The sequence below is a fragment of the Gymnoscopelus braueri genome (assembly GCF_963280865.1).
Source record: "Gymnoscopelus braueri genome assembly, chromosome: 16".
In the NCBI taxonomy this organism is placed as follows: Eukaryota; Metazoa; Chordata; class Actinopteri; order Myctophiformes; family Myctophidae; genus Gymnoscopelus; species Gymnoscopelus braueri.
Genome location: NC_137616.1, coordinates 7533220 through 7553581, shown reverse-complemented (window position 1 = coordinate 7553581; position 20362 = coordinate 7533220). Strand labels below are relative to the sequence as shown.

The window sequence follows — 20362 nt, the reverse complement described above, 5'->3', positions numbered from 1 at the left end:
GGGACCCCCTGGAACCCCAGACCCCACTTTGAGAACCAATGCTGTAGACTGACTACTCAAGCACAATTTTGACTGAGGTCCTTTTATTTACTTGTGTATTTCTCACTTGTTTTTATTTATTTACTTTTATTACTATTACTATTATTATTATTATTATTATTATTATTACTATTATTATTATTATTATTATTATTATTATTATTACCCTTATTATTATTATTATATGTTGTTGTTGTTATTATTATTATTATTATTATTATTTGTTGTTGTTGTTGTTGTTGTTATTTGTTGTTGTTGTTGTTGTTGTTGTTATTATTATTATTATTATTATCATTATCATTATCATCATAATTTCTACAACAAAATCAGCATAATAAGTCGGCACAAGGAGGAACAGCAGCATGGTGATCTACAGCTGAAATGTGAGAGCACTGCGACCCCTGCTGCCAAACGAACAGCACTACATCAACTTAGGTCACATGATCCAACACACAGCCTGGTCACATGACTGAACCATAGACACACGGAAGCTATGCTACTGTGTCATGTAGCTGTGTGTGTTTTCAATGTTATTTCATCATTTAATACTCCAATAAACATTATTACACATCCTCCTCTCAATAGACGCATGAAGAAGGCAACCATATAGGTTCTAAGCGTTTTCTGTGTTAAATCAAGGAGTGATGGCTTCCATCCTGGATGAATACGAGGACTCCCAGAACACCAGGCAGTCCCTCCAGCAGCACGGCCGCCTGTCGGCTGCTAACATCGGGATCACGCACTCAGGTACACCGGGGGGCCTTATGGTGCTCTGCTGGGACCCCTCAACAGATGATCAATGTGATTCTCATACCGGTTTGACCAAACTAACAGTGGTTCTCAATCATTTGCATGCAAATGTCTCAAACATTTACATGCAAATGTTTGAGAACTTCAGACTGACCATACATAACAATTTGGGGCCCCCAAATAGTCCCCCACTTTGATGACCACTATAATATGAATTGAATACACAGGACAACAATCGAAACAAGCCATAGTGCTTTCTTGTGTTTAATCCCTTTAGCATCCTTTTGTATAGAACTGTACCTCTCTTCTTTTTTCTGCAAACTGTTAATACATTCAATCAATCAATTATCATACTGGTTACACCAAACTAACCTCTCTTTCAACCTTGTGTCCCTATTTTGGTCAGTGGTTCTCAGAACATTTTCATGTCAAGGAAAGAACCCCCAGATTGTTATGTATTTGGCTGAGGACCCCACTTATTGATTGATTACCACTATATCAGGGGTCATTGCCATGCTGGCTTGTGGTGGACATTTGTCAAAATTCTATCTTTACCATGGACATAAAAATTGGTGGAAAATTATAACCAGAAACACACAAACCTTTACAATTGGACCAAGGGTCCAAAAAAATTGATCCAGGTCCATTTGGTTCCATTTGTGCACTCTCAGAATTGTAAAGGTTCGTGTGTTTCTGGTTATAATTTTCCACCAATTTTTATGTCCATGGTAAAGATAAAATTTTGACAAATGTCCACCACAAGCCTGTGTGTGTGTGTGTGTGTGTGTGTGTGTGTGTGAAGTCACCCCACCCCCTCTCTGTGTGTGTGTGAATTTACAATGAAGGGGTCATTACCATGCATCGCCATGCATTGTGCACTCTCAGAGTTATTATTAAAATAAAAAGTGACACCTGTATACATAGTCATAGTAAATAAGTGACATGCAAATTCTGAGGAAAACCTGGAGACTGACACATTCAGTATTTGAGTCTTATGATCAAAATAATGTAATGTATGCCACAGACACATTTGTCTGTGTACGGACACATTGATGACCCCTGTATATTAGCCTTGGATCAAGACTATCATAGATGTATTTTATCGAGTCAGACTCGTCTAAGATAGTCTTTAATCCCAGGGCTATCACTATATAAGTGGTTAATAATAATAACAGCTACAAATACCCACAACGTTTATAACATTTATTGTTTCATAAATGTTTAGGGTTGACTTTTTGTTTATCCTCCCAAAGGTTTTGTGAATGTGAGACTGGAAGAGGAGAAGCCGATATTCAACAAGCAAAGGATCGATTTCTCTCCACCGGAGAAGATCAACCACTTTGCAGTGTGCAACAATCAGCTATGCATGAGCCTGGGAAAAGACACACTACTGAGGTAAAAAAAAGAAACCATCCCTTTATCACAGTTAATTACACAGTTAATACACAGTATTAAAGGTTAATTTAAGATTGTATGGTAACCTGATTGGATTAGCTGTGATCATGATTGTTATACATGTTGATTAGAACACACTGTCTTGACATTGAATGCAGAGATATCTCTAAACAGTAAACACCTGGTTTTGATTGACTTGTAAGGTCCTTACACACCGGGGCGATTTTTTCGTGCGAATAATACGCTTTTTTTTAAAACCTTATAAAGTCAATGCAAGCGTACATGGCGCGAAAAAGTGGAAAAGCGAAGCTAAAAAGCGTCTTTTAATTATTCGGAACGAGTCAGAATTTTGCGTATATTCGCACATTCGCCGGTGTGTAACCGCCTTTACTGATAGCACCTTATCTATGATTGCGTCATTTATCTATTCTATGCGATTAAATGTTGAATTGTAGTAGTTATAAAATGAATGACAAATGAGAACATTTCCTGATTTAAATTGTTTGAGTGTAGCCAGGGTTCCCACGGTCATGAAAATCCTTGAAATAGAAATAGAAATTAAATGTTTTGGAAAATGTTTGGATATATTTGACATCCCCCTGTAAATGAATGCCCTACTTCATCACACAAGAGTGTCACACAAAAATAGTGAAAATAGCCGATCTACAACAAATAGATCGTCTCTTTTCACTACTTATTAAATAATAATAAAAAAAGGAACTGTTTTGGACATACAAGGTTTCCACCCGACAGCAACGATATGGTGTCTGTTGGTGCTTGTAGCCTATATGTTGGTAAGCTGTCTGCTCCCTCTTATAAAAGGAATGACAAATTACAACATTTTGTGATTGACATTGTTTTAATAATATCATGTATAATATCATGTACCATGTAACTAGTAACTACGGTGTGTTACTTATGGTGAGACATAACTTACTATATCGTCTCTGTCCTCATATAAACCTCGGCTCATATGTCCCAAAACTGTTGCTTTTCAGGATTCAAATTAAAAAATAGCAAAAGTAGCAGATCTACAAGCTCAAAATGTTTCCAGCTTGCGGATCTGCTACTTGTTATGCTTTTGAATTTGAAAAAAAAGTATGTTAGCCTTTTAGGCCATGTGGTTGATGGTGATTGTGGCGTGATTATATCGTCTCTGTCGGGTGGAAACCTAATATATCGAAAACTGTTACTTTTCAGGATTAAAATTCAAAAACAGCGAAAGTAGCAGATCTACAAGCTCAAGCTTGAGCTTGCAGATCTGCTACTTTTGATTGAAACTTTTTTTGTGATGCTGTAGTATGATCAAGTAGGGCGTTAATTTACGAAAAAAACACAAAAATTAAAAATATGGAGATAAGAGGTTTTTGCCCGACAACAATGATATCCACTATCTGACATTAATATCCATTGTATGTTTTGTAATGAGATGGTGTTGTTGTCTTGTTCAGGATCGACCTGGCCAAGCCGGATCAGCCCAACCACATCGAGCTGGGGAGGAAAGATGACACTAAAGTACACAAGTTATTCCTGGACCCCACAGGTAAAAAAACCTAAAACACCCACGTTTATTAGGCCTGTCACATTATTTGAGATAATCGCAATTATTGTTGGCATAATTGTCATAATAATTTCCATGTTGAAAAATGTTCATATATTTTCAAAACAATTCAAAAATAGTGGTAATAGCAGATCTTCACGCTCAAAACATGTCACATTGCGACACGTTTTGAGCTTGTAGATTGGCTATTTCCACTAGTCATGTTTTTTTTTTAAAGTATGAAGTTATTAAACTATGCAAGTTATTTGTCACATTTGCCCTGTGCACCTTTTTGTTTACGAAGTCTAAAAGCCAAACAGAAATGTATTTTGTATTCATAATCCAGAGACAGAAACACTATTAAATCGTTAATCACAATTATTTGAGTGATAATTAATCGTCAAGTGAAATGCAATAATCGTGACAGCCCTACCCACGTTATAATGTCAGCTCACTCGCATCAAATGGCAACCGTCTGATGCTCTGTGTTATCATGCAATGCCAGGCTTTTTAAAGAGCAAATGATTAATCATGATACACGTGGGCTGGTGATAATTTATGTTTTGATTCATTCAATTAACCAGGAGGTCACCTTGCGATTAAATGATGTGCTGGTGGTGTGGAAATGGCAGCGTCATTAACAGACAGGCTAAGAATGTTTCAGTCTACAGTAAATCCATGTGCTGACAGCAAATACAAATAGATAATCTAACAAACAGAGCAGTGGAAATATACTAATGCTGGGTACAGTATATATCGTCTCTGTCGGGTGGAAACCTCATATGTACAAATTGTAACTTTTCAGGATTCAAATTCAAAAGCATCAAAAGTATCAGATCGACAAGCTCAAAACTTGTTGCCTTGTGCCGCGTTTCGAGCTTGTAGATCTGCTACTTTTGATGCTTTTGTGTGACGCTGTAGTATGATCAAGTAGGGCGTTCATTTACAAAAAAACACAAAAAGTTACAATATGGAGATGAGAGGTTTCTGCCCGACAGCAACGATATATGGATACATTTAGGTGTGGACATTTACGGTATCTCAGTTTGCCTTCAAGTATAAAAGTGTTTTTAAATATATTTGAGCCTGGCTCTGTATTTCGATACTCTAAACTCCAGAAGAACATTTTCCATTCTGTTGTTCATTATCAGTGTTGCAACTTATTCAAGAAGAGTAAAACCTTACTAGTTACTTATTACTCCTTTTAAAAGTGTTTTGTTTTTAAACCACACAAGCCCTATTTTATACTTTGTCATATGATGAGGTCTCGTGAAATTAGCAACATTTGCCGACCTACAAGCTTACAAAGCATTGTATTGCGACGTGTTGTGAGCTTGTAGATGGACTATTTTAGCTAATTCAGTAAAATTGTGAAAATAATTTACATCCCAAAAATAGGGCCAGTTTCCTTTACTGTTTATGTAAAGCCCATTGATGCTGTATGTATTCTGTAAATGAAGTATGGAATGGGTCAAACTAGCACTAGAATACATGTTCAGAAGTATCTTCCATAAAACGCTAATGGTCTCGGATATTTCATAAAAGCAAAGGTTAAAGCCTCAATCTGCAATGTCGTCAACTGGTTGGCTGTATGTAGAACAGCAAGAACCTAGGATTTGATGTTGTGCTAAATGTTAACTCATTGACTGTCAGGTATTGATTAATTAATTCATCCGTCTACCGTCCTCTTGCCAGCGAAAACAGCGATTTTACTGTACCTTTGAAAAATCATGGAATATCCTCCGTGACCTCCGACCTTCCTCACGGAGATCGGCTCATTACATGCACGGGGGTCCGGTAGAATCGGGGAAAAAAATTGGCCGGTCACGATCCTCCAAATCCGGAGCTATGGCCGTTTGAATGTGGCTTTTTTTTTGTAGAACACTTAGAAAACAACAGAAATCTGCGAGAAAAAAAAAGACTTTTGTGAATCCTTTAGCATGAAAGCAGGTGATCTTTGTTGTTGTTGTGATCACGTGATTTCTGGGTGTACTCTTCTTTGGTGGTGCTTGGATCATTCACAGGCTGCAAAAGTACGTCTTACGTCCTTGGCAGCCTGGGCTTTTGGACAAAAAACGCGTCAATTAAGTCCTTGGCAGTGAATGAGTTAAGTAAATACACCGCTAGTGTGGAGGATTCCTTTGTTTTTGTTTTAGTCCCGATTGATTGATTGATTGATCACTGTGACATGATTTAACGCCTGTCCCTTGTCTCCTCATCATCACGCTAGGTTCCCATCTGGTGATCAGCCTGAGCACCAGTGAGTGTCTCTACCTGAACAGGAACACGCAGAAGGTGCGCAGCCTGTCCCGCTGGCGAGGCCACCTCATCGAGAGCGTGGGCTGGAACAAGCTGCTGGGCACCGAGGCCAACACGGGCCCCATCCTGGTGGGCACCGGCCAGGGCATCATCTTCGAGGCCGAGATCTCGGCGACGGAGGGCAGCCTGTTCAACACCAACCCAGACCAGTACTTCAAACAGGTCAGGGGAGAGCAGAGAGTGGATGTGTGTATCTCTTCTGATGAGAGGTGTTCAGGAATCATATCTGTAGGCTCTGTGCATAGTAACTCTAGTCCCAGGTTGGCAGAAGGTGGCATACCCATTTCCTGTTACGGTTTTTGATTGGCTGCAGATTTGAACAGGAAACACATTAGCCCGGAAACCAGATGAATCTGCCATTGCAAAAATACAATTTCCCTCTGCAGATTTGGTCTGGCACTGCTCAGTTGTGAGCACATTGGCTGCATAATTGACTGGAAAAAAGACTGGAAATGTTTAATAATGGCCAATATATTGACTCACTGAACCAGTACATAACACAGTGCTAGTGATTATATTCAATTCAATTCAATCGGAATCTTTAAAAAGTCTACACAATGTGCACATATAAAGCTTCAATAGATCCACCGAATTTATATACAGTAATTACAGGTCACTGCACTCTAGTCTACACTGTATGAAATTTGTCCAATTTCCTGGGTCAGGTCCATTCTGTGGAGGAGGACGGCAAGCCGGCGCCGGTCTGCTGCCTGGAGGTGGAGCGCGGTCTGGAGAACAAGTACTTCATCATCGCCACCACCCGCAAACGCCTCTTCCAGTTCGTGGGGAAGGTTCCAGAGGGCTCGGAGCAGCAGGGCTTCAGCTCCATCTTCGCCCAGAACCAGGACCTCCTGCCCAGCTTCCAGGAGTTCCCCGTCAACATGGGCTACAGCGAGATCACCTTCTACACCTCCAAGCTGCGCTCCTGTCCCAAGGCCTTCGCCTGGATGATGGGGAATGGAGTTCTGTACGGCCAGCTGGACTACGTCAGGCCTGACTCCCTCCTTAGTGATGTACAGGTAAACAGAGTCTTTAGATTCATTTAGGTGTGCAACAGTTAATCAAACTATTTTATGTATAAAAAAAGAGAACATTTATTTTAGAAGGGAACATTTTTATATATATTAATCCATTAAAACCGGGAACGCATCTGTGTCACCACTTAAACCATTATTTTATACTTTGGCTATTCAAAAATAGCAGAAATACAAGCTCATAGTGCCGCGCTATGAACTTGTAGATCTGCTATTTTTGAAGAATAAGAAAATGTGAATGAATGAAAATGTGTGTACCGGTAAATCTTTGAATAAATATATTTTTAAAGCGAACATTTTTAACTCAAATCTTTGCTTCTGGGGGTCCCTCCCTGGAACTAAATATTTTCAGATGTGGGTCGGAGGCCAAATACATATCATTTTGGGGGTCCTTGACATGAAAAAGTTTGGGAACCACTGATATAGCAACATAGGTTTTTCAGAAAACTGTTAGGATTTAGAAGACATTTTGTAGAATCAAAACCTCAGGCCTTAATGGGTTAAATAGCAGATCTACAACCTCACAATGTGCTCCATCGTGGCGCTTTGTAAGCTTGATTCGATTTAATCGATTATAAAAAATAAATTAGAATTTCTTCCTTCTCTCTCTCTCTCTCTCTCTCTCTCTCTCTCTCTCTGTGCATGTCTCAGGTGTGGGAGTACACCGACGACATCGACTTCGGCTTCAACAAGCCCATCTCCATCGTGCTGACCCAGTTCCACTTCCTGCTGCTGCTGCCCGACCGCGTCAAGGCCATCTGCACGCTCAACGGCCAGGCGGTGTATGAGGACATCTTCCCCGACAAGTTCGGCGTGCTGAAGAAGATGATCAAGGACCCGGCGGGCGGCCTGGTGTGGATCTACACGGAGCGCGCCGTCTTCCGCTACCACATCCAGCGGGAGGCGCGCGACGTCTGGCAGATGTACATGAACATGAGCAAGTTCGACCTGGCCAAGGAGTACTGCCGCGACCGGCCCGAGTGCATGGACACGGTGCTGGCGCGCGAGGCCGACCACTGCTTCGCCAACAAGCGCTACCTGGAGAGCGCCAAGTGCTACGCGCTCACGCAGAACTACTTCGAGGAGATTGCGCTCAAGTTCATCGAGGCGGAGCAGGAGGACGCGCTGAAGGAGTTCCTGCTGAAGAAGCTGAACAACCTGAAGGCCAGCGAGCGGACCCAGATCACCCTGCTGGTCACCTGGCTGGCGGAGCTCTACCTCAACAGCCTGGGCCGGCTGGAGAGCGACGAGAACATGCTCGTCTTCCAGGTCGGTGCTTCTCTAAAAACCTTTGCGTTCAAGGACCCCCCATTTTGGCATGCATTAGGTCGGTGGTTCCCAAACTGCGGGTCCCCAGAGGATAAGCTTAACACATTCCATGCCAGAGTTTAATCTCATAATGTACTCACCAGTGCCAGCGTTTTATTGTTGTTTTTTAGTTTTTTTCATGTCGCCACAGACCTCGCTAAATAAGTTAAAAGTGCGCGTTCATTTGGTTCTAAACACACAGCGGATCCGTGAGAAACGGCCAGCGAAAACAGTTTCCAAATCCGTGCCGCCATCTTGAAGCTACAGCCGATCAACGGTAAACAGTGATCAGCGAGGAGAAAAACAACAACCGAGAAAATCGAGTTTTAAACAGGATCCCAGACAGGAAGCGGATACGATCGAAAAAACCGGAACCCGAATAATTCCGTTTCCGACCGGAAACCGGAAACGGAAATGGATCAAAAAAATTCGGAAAGTGCACCTGGGGCGATTACAATGGGAATCGGCGGTTCGCGTAGATCTACGCGACTGGCACGCTGCGGCTTTAAATAGGTTCGCGTAGATCTACGCGACTGGCATGCAATGTGTTAATGTGCAACATTGTTTTCTCACTCAACCGTAAACGAACCAACATACAGTATAAGTGTATACAGGGTACATCTGACTTTTAAGCCCTTTTTTATACCTCTAAAATGAAAATAATAATAACAAACTAATAACAACACCATTACTACATCAAAAGTAACCAACACACTATACTATAAACAATGGTCAAACATTGGCCAAATTGTCAAATCTTACAGAAGAAAGAGTCCAAAATTGTGAAAATAGACGATCTACAAGCTCGTTAGGATATTTTTCACAATATGTATCTGTGGAACGGAGTCAAACTAAATGTAATGCCTCAACTCCTACAATTGCAAGTGCTTATCGGGGTGGAGATTACATTAAGGGGGTCATGGCCTGAAAAATGTGGGACGCACTGGGAACCCATGCATAAGGACGTCCATAACTCTTGAGTGTGTACACATTGGCCCCGATTCATCAAGCGATTTACGACCATATTTTGTACTTACCGGCATTTAAGACAAATCCTACACCTGCAGTCAGATTCATGAAAGTTTTTTGGTCTGTGTTTTGAGCGTGAGGTGCGCACGTTCCCAAGTCAACCCCGAGGCTGTCTTACCAGGGCTGAAATGTGTATGTCTTTAGAATGCTTCATTCTTCATGCCAAAATCAATTACAACAGTGGCAAACCTCAAATAAAATATGTGTGGCCAACATTTGTCAACACACATATATAAAAAATAAATGTCAAACCTATTGCTTGTAGCCTATGCATAATTTAGACATGCTTTTAATTTGTTTTCTAGGCTATAAGTTGCATTTAGAGCTGAATTTTTAGGTCCCTCAGTGTGTTTGCCAGCGGGCCATCTCAGCCAAAGTGTCACGTAATAATGAAAATAGGCTATCATACCTTAATGAAACTGCGGAGGGACTGACGCACCTCCAGTGTCCGTGCCGCGGTATTAATTTGTAATAGCCTACTGTAGGCTACTCTACTGTATATTGATCACATGAACACCACACACAACAGCCTAATAAATCTTACCATCTGATGAGGAAACTATAGTGGATGAAAGCTGTGTGCAGAAGATCCATTCCCCATTCCGACGTAGGACAGTGATATATTAATAAAAGATTAACGAATTTAATCAATAAGTAATCAATAAGCTCTGGTCCATAATCGGATAGCAGCGTTCCACTAGTATGCTGGATTTCATCATCTTTTTACCTCGGTAAAGGTGCGCAATGTTCATTAGAAAAGGCTTATATAATATCCTTTCCACGTTTTATTAGCCTTTTATTTGGTAATGGGGTTAAACCCTGTAAACTTCTTTATTCTCATTACACATGAGAGCATTTATTACATAATCCGCTTCCAGACAGAACAGTAAGTTGTCAAGGCGAGATCTGTTATCTTTAGACGAGGCGGAGTTGAACTTCAAACTTGCATCAGCGTTGCCAGATGTTGTGAGAGAAATAAGCAACCAGGTCTAGGAAAACAAGCCCAAAAGAAGCAACTGGCACTTAGGCCATTATGAGCACTTTAATTAAACCGTTGTGAGCTTGTAGATCTGCTATTTAAAACAAAAATCTTGTAATAAAATGTGGAATATTTGGAAGATTTTTTAAACATTCTAACAACACGAATCTGGTACGGGGCTCTAGTTGGCACAAAACATTTTCAGATGGGGCTTATAGGGATAAATTAGCCTACATATTAACTTGGGGGTCCATGACATAAAAATATTTGAGAACCACCGGTTAGCAAGCCCAAATAACCAACTACACTTTAGAAACAAGCCCAAAAAACCGCACCCCACAGCTACCAATATTTACAAGCAACTTTACAGAAAAATAAGCCCAAATTCGCTTATAATAAGCGGACATGGCAACACTGTTTAGCACTGTTCAGCACGGTGACGTTGAAGTTGGATGCTGTTGGATGCAGCCTTCCAGAGTAATCATGTCCTACACCTGGTCATACGCACGTCTCAGGGATATACGAACCCCTTTGAGAATGGCACGTCAGTTTGTGAGTACCAAAAATACGACCTCCTTTACGAACTTTATTCACCCCATATTTACGACCAGCATAATGAATCGGGGCCATTGAACCAAATGGACTCGTAAGGGTCCATTTGGTTCCATTTGTACACACTCTGAGTTACAGACCTGTAAGGTTCCTTTTGGTTCATAACTATCAATCATTTAACATTTTGCTAACCCCGATTCCACTTTGATAAACACTCTTTTAGTTGATGATTAATTGTCAGACAATCATTGGGATTCATGATTATTTGTGTTTTTCAGTTCAGTAACAGGAGTCTCCCCGTCTCTCCAGCTCTTTAATAAACAGAAAATACATTTTCTGGTAGGTGTCAAAATCTCAGCCAATCAAGAGAAAGTACCAATTTTTAAGCTTCATTTTTATAGTTTTCCAGTTCCAATTTTGCCTGCTCATTTCTTAGTGTCATCACTTCCTATTTCACTTGTTTAACTTTAATCTATATCCTGATTGAGTTCTCTTTCCTGATTGGATAAGATTGGAAATGAAACTGAAACTGAAAAGAAAATGCATTTTCTGTTTTATAAAGAGCTGGAGAGACAAGGAGACTCCTTTTACTGAACAAACACTCTATAGCAATGAGTACTATCAGAATATAGAGCTATTTAACACTTATTTTAACCAAAGAAAATCACTTACCCTACCTTTAACAAGTTTATAGAAAATAGCTGATCTACAAGCTCACAACACATGGCTGTACTTCCAGGAGACCCGCGACGAGTTCCGCCGCTTCCTGGGCGGAGCCAAGCACAAGGAGTGCCTGTTCAACAACCGCTCCACCATCTACGACCTGCTGGCCAGCCACGGCAACGTGGACGACATGGTGTACTTCTCCGTCATCATGCAGGACTACGAGAGGGTCATCTCCCACCACTGCCAGCACGACGACTACACTGCCGCCCTGGAGGTGCTCTCCAAGCACTGCGACGAGAAGCTCTTCTACAAGTTCTCCCCCGTGCTCATGCAGCACATCCCCAAGAAGGTAGGTCACTGTTGCATAACTATTATACAGTGGTGGAAAGTAACTAAGTACATTTACTTAAGTACTGCACTTAAGTAACATTTTTTGGTATTTGTACTTTACTTGAGTATTTCCAATTTCCAAAATTCCGCTACATCTCAGAGGCAAATATTGTACTTTTACTCCACTACTATTATATGAAAACTTGAGTTACTTTGTAGATTTGGATTATTATTACAAAACACACATTAACCACTTCAGCCCACTTCGGCCATTTGGAAATAGCAGATCTACAAGCTCACGATACGTTGTGATGCAACGCATTGTGAGCTTGTAGATTGGCTATTTTCAAAAGGTTTTTCATACGTTTTGAACTGGTGAAATGGGACATTCTGTACTTTTTGTTTTGGTACTTTAAGTACATTTTGAGACCAATACTTTTGTACTTTTACTCAAGTAGATTTTGAATTCCGGACTTTTGCTTGTAACAGAGTATTTCTACACTGTAGTTTTGATACTTTTACTTAAGTAAAGAATGTGCTAAATCCTGTAGTGTAGGTGTTAAGCAACCTGCGCACCGTGATGTCATTAAAATAGCGTGCCACCAAAAAATCACCACTGCACCACTGTTACATGACTACTATATCATCAAGAAGAAAAAGAATTCTGAGGAAACCATGCAAGACACCAACCTGCTCATCTGGAGCAGTTAGGGGTTCAGTGTCTCAAGGACTCAAGGACACTTCGACAGTAACCCAGGGGGAGCCGGGGAACCTTCCGATTCCCAAGGGGCCGCTCTACCTCCTGAGCCCCTGCCGACCCCTGTAGTGTTCCTACTTCTCTATACTTGCCTGTACCATTGTTTCATCCTTACTGCGGTGCTGCTTTGACAACTGAATATCCCACCTGTGGCCGATTCTACAAATGTCTTCTAAATCCTAACAGTTTTCTGAGAAACTTATGTTGCTATATCAATGGTTCTCAAAACTTTTGCATGTCAAGAACCCCCAAAATTATATGCATTTGGCCGCCAAGCGCCGACCCCCATCATCTCAAAATATGTTTGTTCCACGGACCCCCAGAAGCAAAGATTTGAGTTAAAAATATATATATATTCAAACATACATTTTTTGCTTTTTATAAATTTAGCAGATCTTTAAGCTCATATATCTGCTATTTTTGAATACCCTAAGTATAAAATAATGGTTAAAGTGGTTAAAATGATTGTGACGTTATATTAATTACTTTTGCTGGGGACCCACTTAGGTGGTGGACGCCTGGATCCAGATGGGCAAGCGGCTGGACCCCAAGAAGCTGATCCCGGCCCTGATGAACTACAGCCAGATGGGCAGCACCCAGCAGATCAACGAGACCATCCGCTACATGGAGTTCTGCGTCTACCAGCTCACCGTCACCGAGGAGGCCATCCACAACTACCTGCTGTCCCTCTACGCCAAGTACAAGCCCGACTCCCTGCTCTGGTACCTGGAGCAGGCAGGGACCCACGCCTCGGAGATCCACTACGACCTGAAGTACGCGCTGAGGCTGTGCGCCGAGCACGGGTTCCTGCAGGCCTGCGTCCTGGTCTACCGGATCATGGAGCTCTACGAGGAGGCCGTGGATCTGGCCTTGAATGTACGTCAGTCATGTCGTGTTTTCAAGATCGTAATATGAGGTGCAATGTGTGAACTGTCAGAGAGCAGACATGATTTATGTAGGCCCGGCTGGTGGCATTTCTCCAGAGCCTTTGAAAGCCTCCAGATAGGGCTGTCACGATTATGACATTTTACTTGACAATTAATTGTCACACAATTAATCGCGATTTAATTGTGTTTCTGATTATTATTTCATTTTATTAAAATGATTCGGTTTAGCTTTTAGCCTTCGTAAACAAATGTTGCACAGGGCAGATATGACTAATAACACATATTTAATGACGTTATACTTAAAAAGAAACTTTAATAGTGGAAAATTTCCACTATTCTTTTGGAAATATATAAAAAAAAATTAACATGGAAATGATTATGACGATTATGCAAAAAAGAAAAATGCGATTACCTCAAATAATTGCGATTAGGCAATTATGTAATAATTGTGACAGGCCTACCTCCAGACGCAGAATGCAGTGGAAAGTATGATTTTTAAATTTGAAATGTTTTCAATTAGATCACAATCAAAATGAAAGGAATATCAAAGTGAGAGGAATAACATGAATTAATTTATATTTCATCACTTATTTTTATATTTTAATATGGTTTATTTTATTTACCGTGTTGTTCTCAGGTGGACGTGGACCTGGCCAAGTCGTGCGCCGACCTGCCCGAGGATGACGAGGAGCTGAGGAAGAAGCTGTGGCTGAAGATCGCGCGTCACGTGGTCCAGGAGGAGAAGGACGTGAAGAAGGCCATGAACTGTCTGTCCAGCTGCAACCTGCTCAAGATAGAAGACATTCTGCCCTTCTTCCCTGACTTTGTCACCATCGACCACTTCAAGGTCTGGATCCAAGTCCCTTTCTTTTTACTTTTCACCAGTGGATGTTGATATTTCAAATTAGGCTTTAGATATTCTATTGCTTAGATATTACACTTTGGTAGGTATGTAGGTTTTTGTTGGTTTTAAACTGGGTATGGTATTCTTAAAATTTGTTCTTAGGCAGTTGTATGTTCTCTCTGTTTTGTCATGTTGTAGTTGTGGTGTATTTGCATGTGGGACTATGGATGGAAATGAGCTAAATCCGGCATATTTACATGATATGTTTATTGATTGAAATGTTCATTAACTCATTCACTGCCACAATTATTGCTGGCCGCGTTTGCCCACTGCCAGAGATTTTTCATCGAAAAAAAAAAGTACTCAGGAGCCGAGATACAGAATTTTTAAGTTTTAAGTTAACAAGGAAGTGGATGGGAGTCTAGATCTTTAAACAATCATATCTCCTTGGTCTTTGGGTCAAATTTGAAACAAAAACTAAAAAAAAAAGATTACGTTTTTTACGTCAGTGGCAGGATTGGTAAACGGGAGAAATTACGTTTTTTACGTCAGTGGCAGTGAATGAGTTAATGTGCAGTGCCCCGGAAATAAATAAAGTAAAGTACTCATATTTGTATATTGTATCAATAATACAATATAAAAAACACATTTGTTACAAGTAAAATGCCTGTATTCAAAACGTTTTAACCCTAAACAACCATTTCTCTTGTGAGCACCAGGAAATTTGTCCTACCAATGTCTATTCCTCAAATTCTACTATATGTTTAGGGACATTTTGCCCTCACAAAAGCATCAAAAGTAGCAGATCTACAAGCTCAAAACACGTCGCTTCGTGCCGCGTTTCGCACCGCGTTTCGCACCGCGTTTCGCGCCGCGTTTTGAACTTGCAGATCTGCTACTTTTGAAGCTTTTGTGTGACTCTGTAGTATGATCAAGAAGGGCGTTCATTTACGAAAGAAAAACACAGAAAGTTAGGATATGGAGATAAGAAGTTTCTGCCCGACAGACAGCAACGTTATCCTTTATTAATGTGTGTGTGTTAATGTGTGTGTGTGTGTGTGTTAGGAGGCCATCTGCAGCTCCCTGGAGGAGTACAACAAGCACATCGAGGAGCTGAAGCAGGAGATGGAGGAGGCCACGGAGAGCGCCAAGCGCATCCGCGAGGACATCCAGGAGATGAGGAACAAGTACGGCATGGTGGAGTCCCAGGAGAAGTGTGCCGCCTGCGACTTCCCCCTGCTCAACAGACCCTTCTACCTGTTCCTGTGTGGGCACATGTTCCACTACGACTGCCTCATCCAGGTGCTGCACTGATCACCACCTTTAAAGACTTCTTTTAACCCCTTGAACCCACGTTTTAAAGACTTATTTTAACATCTCGAACCCATGTTTTAAAGACTTGAACCCTAAAATAGCTGATCTAAAGCTCACAATACGTCACAACGCAATAATGATCTGCCTCAGTGGTGGATACAATACGGTGTAATCAATTAACAATGTGTAAGCGTTATATTATACTTTGTTCCACAATGATTTCATTGAAAAATAGTGAAAACAGCCAATCTGCACAATTTATTTTTGAATTGTTTGATAATGTTCACCTACTGTATAATGACATGCCCAAAATAGGGATGGATTACTAATTGATTATTTTGTGTTAAATTATTCATATTTTTTTAATAATCAATTAAATGGATTTGTTTGATTAACTGTAATAATTGTGATTTTTCAGGAGGTGAGCCCTCACCTGACCGCCTACAAGCAGAGTCGTCTGGACGACCTGCAGAAGAAGCTGGCGGCCGCCGCGCAGTCGTCCCGCTCGCGCCATCGCCTAAAGGAGGGCGAGGGCGACACCGCCAGCCTGGGCAAGGGCAGCACCGCCGCCTCCGCTGCCGCCGCCGCCAGCACCAGCACCAGCCGCGAGCAGATCAAGTCGGACATCGACGACATCGTGGCGTGCGAGTGCGTGTACTGCGGCGAGCTGATGATCAAGTCCATCGACAAGCCGTTCATCGACCCGCTCAAGTTCGAGGAGGAGAGGGACAGCTGGTTATGAACGAGAACGGCTGTGTCGCGATCGTTCGTTCGTTCGATCGGTTGACGTGGGAATCGACCCGTTCGGCGATGACAGGGATTCTTCTTGCCCGCTGAGAATGCCCACTGCCTAACAAACAACCCCGCAACCGGCTTCATTTGGTTTCAACATGTTTGTGTTGTTGGCAGTGTTTGAGGCTGATGTGGAGAACTTTGCACCCTATGCAGGTGAATGCGTATAGGCTGTGTTCAGACCGGTGGCTCAAATAAATCAGATTTGTGGCCTATGATCCAAATTGGAATCAGATTGGTTTTGATCAAGTCTGTTCAAAGAGGAGATTGTGTGCATGTCTTGTACCTGTATGTAGGCCAGGTGCTGGACATCAAGCAAGAATCAAAGAGACGGTAAAACATCTGCACACTGGTTTTAAATATATATCCTCCCATAATTCGACAAAGCTCTGTAGTGGTGAGCCCAACATCTGTTCTGCCCGGTTCTCCTCAGTGGCTGGAGCAATTGATTTGAATTTGCACACAGCCATTGACCATTACCATGTGCAACAGCGAAGCTCGTTTTTCGCTTTCCCCAACTGTCAGCTGTTTATTAGCGTTTTTGTGTTCGCTGGCTCCCGGGTTGCCAGATCATGTGCACATATCCCCCCACGGGTATGGACAAGTATATATAATATAATAATAAAATAGTTTGGGAGCTTTAAAACCAGTGTGCGGATGTTTTACATTCTCTTTTATCAAGCCTGAACACCAAACAATATCCTCATTCGAGGAAACAGATTTTTTGTTAATCAGATTTGAACCACATTCCTCCTTAGTTGGTTTGAAATGTGATTCAAATCTGATTTCTACAGATGTGTCTCCGTCTGGACACTCTGCCACTGAAGCCTGATTTATACTCTGTCGACGCTCGAAATGTCGCTCATAGAAAAATAGCTGATCTATAAGGTATTGTACGATATGGGATATTCTGAAGGTTCCATTGAGATTTACACTGTAGTGCAGTGTTGAATTGAGTTGGCGCTATAAGCTTTCTTCGTTACGTCACAGACACTCAAACTTAACTGTCGCCCTGATTGTAAGAAAAGAGCTTGTAGATCGGCTACTTTCAGTAAGCGACACCGTCATATGTCAGAGTATAAGTCCTAAGCATTACGCACACATCTGTTATGTTATGTTGATAGCACAGCAACCAATGCAGATAGGTCGACGTCGTTGTCTGAATATACACAAACACCGATCTGATCACTTGCAAATAGCGGTTTGGACAGTCAAATGGGATTTGCTTGCGTTCTGAGCGAAGCCTTAGCGATAATAGAGGCCGTGATTTGACTGTACTGTGGGCACAGTGAGTGAAGAAGATGGGATGAATGCACGCACCCACACATAAGCGGATGTGTCTTTAATATAACAATGCCTGAGCTGTACGTATGTGGATGTATGTGAGTGTGTGTGTGTGTGTGTGTGTGTGTGCCTGAACTACCCTGCTGATGAAGAGTGTACAAATGGAAGAGTTTGTGTACAAATGGAAGAGTGTACAAATGGAACCAAATGGACCCGTAAGGGTTCATTTGGGAGACACTGCACATGCTCAGATCAGATTGCCAGTTGGAGACGTTTTAAATGATGCACTTGTTCGTGTGTAGCAGCTGCAGCTTTGCGTTGTATCTGTCCTTCTCCTGTCTGTTTATTACCCTCTCTAAAGCTTAAAGCTGCAATACCAGAACTGACTAAGGAATAAAACATATTTTTTTTAACCAATCTGTGTTGTAGAGTATGTTAATACAATATTAATGGCACAGTGGTAGCAGTGGTTGGAGGGGATACAAGAAGAGTGGGCACTGGGCACTAAGGAAGAGTGGGCACCTTGATGTAAAATCTGCTATTTTGTCCAAAATGTTAAAGATGAAATATTAGAAAAATGGTCTTAAGTAATGTATACATGATTTGAACATGTACTGTACATCATTATCAGACTTAAATGTACCCTTCAACTTCTTGTTTATTCCCAAACCGAGTGGATATGCAGGTTTTGTAGCATTTTGTAGAAATATTAGACCTTAATTGTCAAATGTTCTATCATGTTCTAATCATGCATACTTTACATTACTTAACGTTTTCCAATTATAACAATTATAAAAAAATGTATAACATTTGGACCAAATAGCCAATTTTACATCGAGGAGCCCACTCTTCCATAGTGCCTACTCTTCCTGTTACTGTTGGGGGGTGGGGGATCTCCCTACTCTTCCACGGAGACATTTAGACCCTGGTGTCTGGTAGGACATCTACTGGCTGACAAGAAGTAGTACTGCCCCAAGCTCATAAGCGCTATAGTATGTATGTATGTATGTATGTATGTATGTATGTATGTTACAGGGAGATTGAAGAAGGAGCGCTTGTTTTCAGGCAATTCTGTAAAACCAACGCTAGAGGGCAATGCAAGCCAGACTAGAGGGAGGGTGTGTGTGTGCGTACGCGTTTGTGCGCACACACATGCGCGCATGCACGCGCCCGCGTACACACGCATTGTTTTAGTTTCTCCCTGACACACACACACACACACATACACACAGTGATCCAGGAAAAGAACTATTCTGTCCCTATCGGTTCACAACTCGGACGGCGCTAATTCTCGGCGCCTCCTCGGCCTCAAGCTCTGCTGAGTCGGCGCGCCTCCGTCATGGACAATAACTATCATCACGTGTGCGTGTGAACGCGTGTTCAGCGTTCCCCTTGCGTAGCTTCCTGGTTGCTATGTGGGGGGGAACAACAAAAGACAGGTCCGCGTCGCATCAAAGCCCCGCCTCGCCCCGAAGCCCTGTGCCTAAAAACGAGCGCTCTGTCTTCAATCTCCCTGGTTCTCCAATCTTCCTGTGACATATGTATATGGCTGAGTGGTACACAGGAGAGCCTGGTTCTAATCCCGGGTAGGACATAGAAGTTAATGATTGCACAGCTTTAATTTATACTCATTCGCACGACAATATCGCTTGCCTAAAATAACTGATCTACAAGCTAACAGAGCACTGCTATGCTTGTACATGGATCAGTTCAATACAGCTGATTCTGAGTTCTGTTAGGCAAGCCACACCGTCCATTTTACGGAGTGTAGACTAAAGGTAGGGTAAGTGATATTTTTTGGGGTTAAAACAACGTTTTTTTGTTTGTTAAAGGGTTAAAGCACTATATTGTGATAGTAATCATTGCTATAGAGTGTTTGTTCAGTAGTAGGGGTCTCTGCGTCTCTCCAGATCTTTAATAAACAGAAAATACATTTTCAGGTGCATTTAAATCCTCAGCCAATCAGGAGAAAGTACCAATTTATCAGCTTCATTTTTATTGTGTTCCAGTTCCAATTTTGTCTGCTGATGTATTTGTGTCATCACATCCAATTCCACTTGTTTAATCTGTATCCTGACTGAGTTCTCTATCCTAATTGGATAAAATTATAAAAAATAAAGGTATCCCGAGCTGAAAATGTAACACTTATTAAAACATATCACTTAGCTTACCTTTAAACCCTTTTATTGTATTATTGTAACGCAAAGCTCTTGGTTAGAATGAACTAAAAGGCTTTTCATATACTCTTATTTTGCAATCCAAGTGTTGCATACAGTATCTATGATTGTCTAAATGGCTGTTATCATTGATGGTGTAATAAATATTTAATAAAGGATTTTGTTAAGTATCACTTGTCCTGAATGTGTTGCTAACATTGTATTTATACATATAGCGGCACTATGTAACTTTTGTTTTAATGAATAGAAATGTATTTTGTCCAATCCGTATGGTAGAGTATGTTAATACAATATAACTTATACAACTGGGGTGGTTGTATTTTGTCTCCCTGCTCTTCTTTTGAGACATTTAGATCGTGTCAAACC

The 20362-nt window shown here is 41.4% G+C and overlaps 1 protein-coding gene across 2 annotated transcripts; it reads left to right on the top strand.

Moving 5' to 3' along the window:
* Positions 1-529: 529 nt before the first annotated feature.
* Positions 530-20166, top strand: vps18 (VPS18 core subunit of CORVET and HOPS complexes). 2 transcript variants are annotated; one of them, XR_013934704.1, is made up of 12 exons: positions 530-786; positions 2043-2184; positions 3636-3727; positions 5955-6205; positions 6709-7062; positions 7729-8346; positions 11685-11960; positions 13206-13574; positions 14223-14432; positions 15495-15731; positions 16162-18008; positions 18054-20166. XR_013934704.1 is itself a non-coding variant. In XM_080452992.1 (11 exons), exons 1-11 carry the CDS (start codon positions 684-686, stop codon positions 16483-16485), a joined length of 2976 nt encoding a protein of 991 aa, XP_080309118.1. In that variant the 5' UTR covers positions 530-683; the 3' UTR covers positions 16486-20166. The 2 variants fall into 2 exon arrangements, 1 of the variants encoding a protein (XP_080309118.1); XM_080452992.1 differs by having other exon boundaries at positions 16162-20166.
* Positions 20167-20362: the final 196 nt, after the last annotated feature.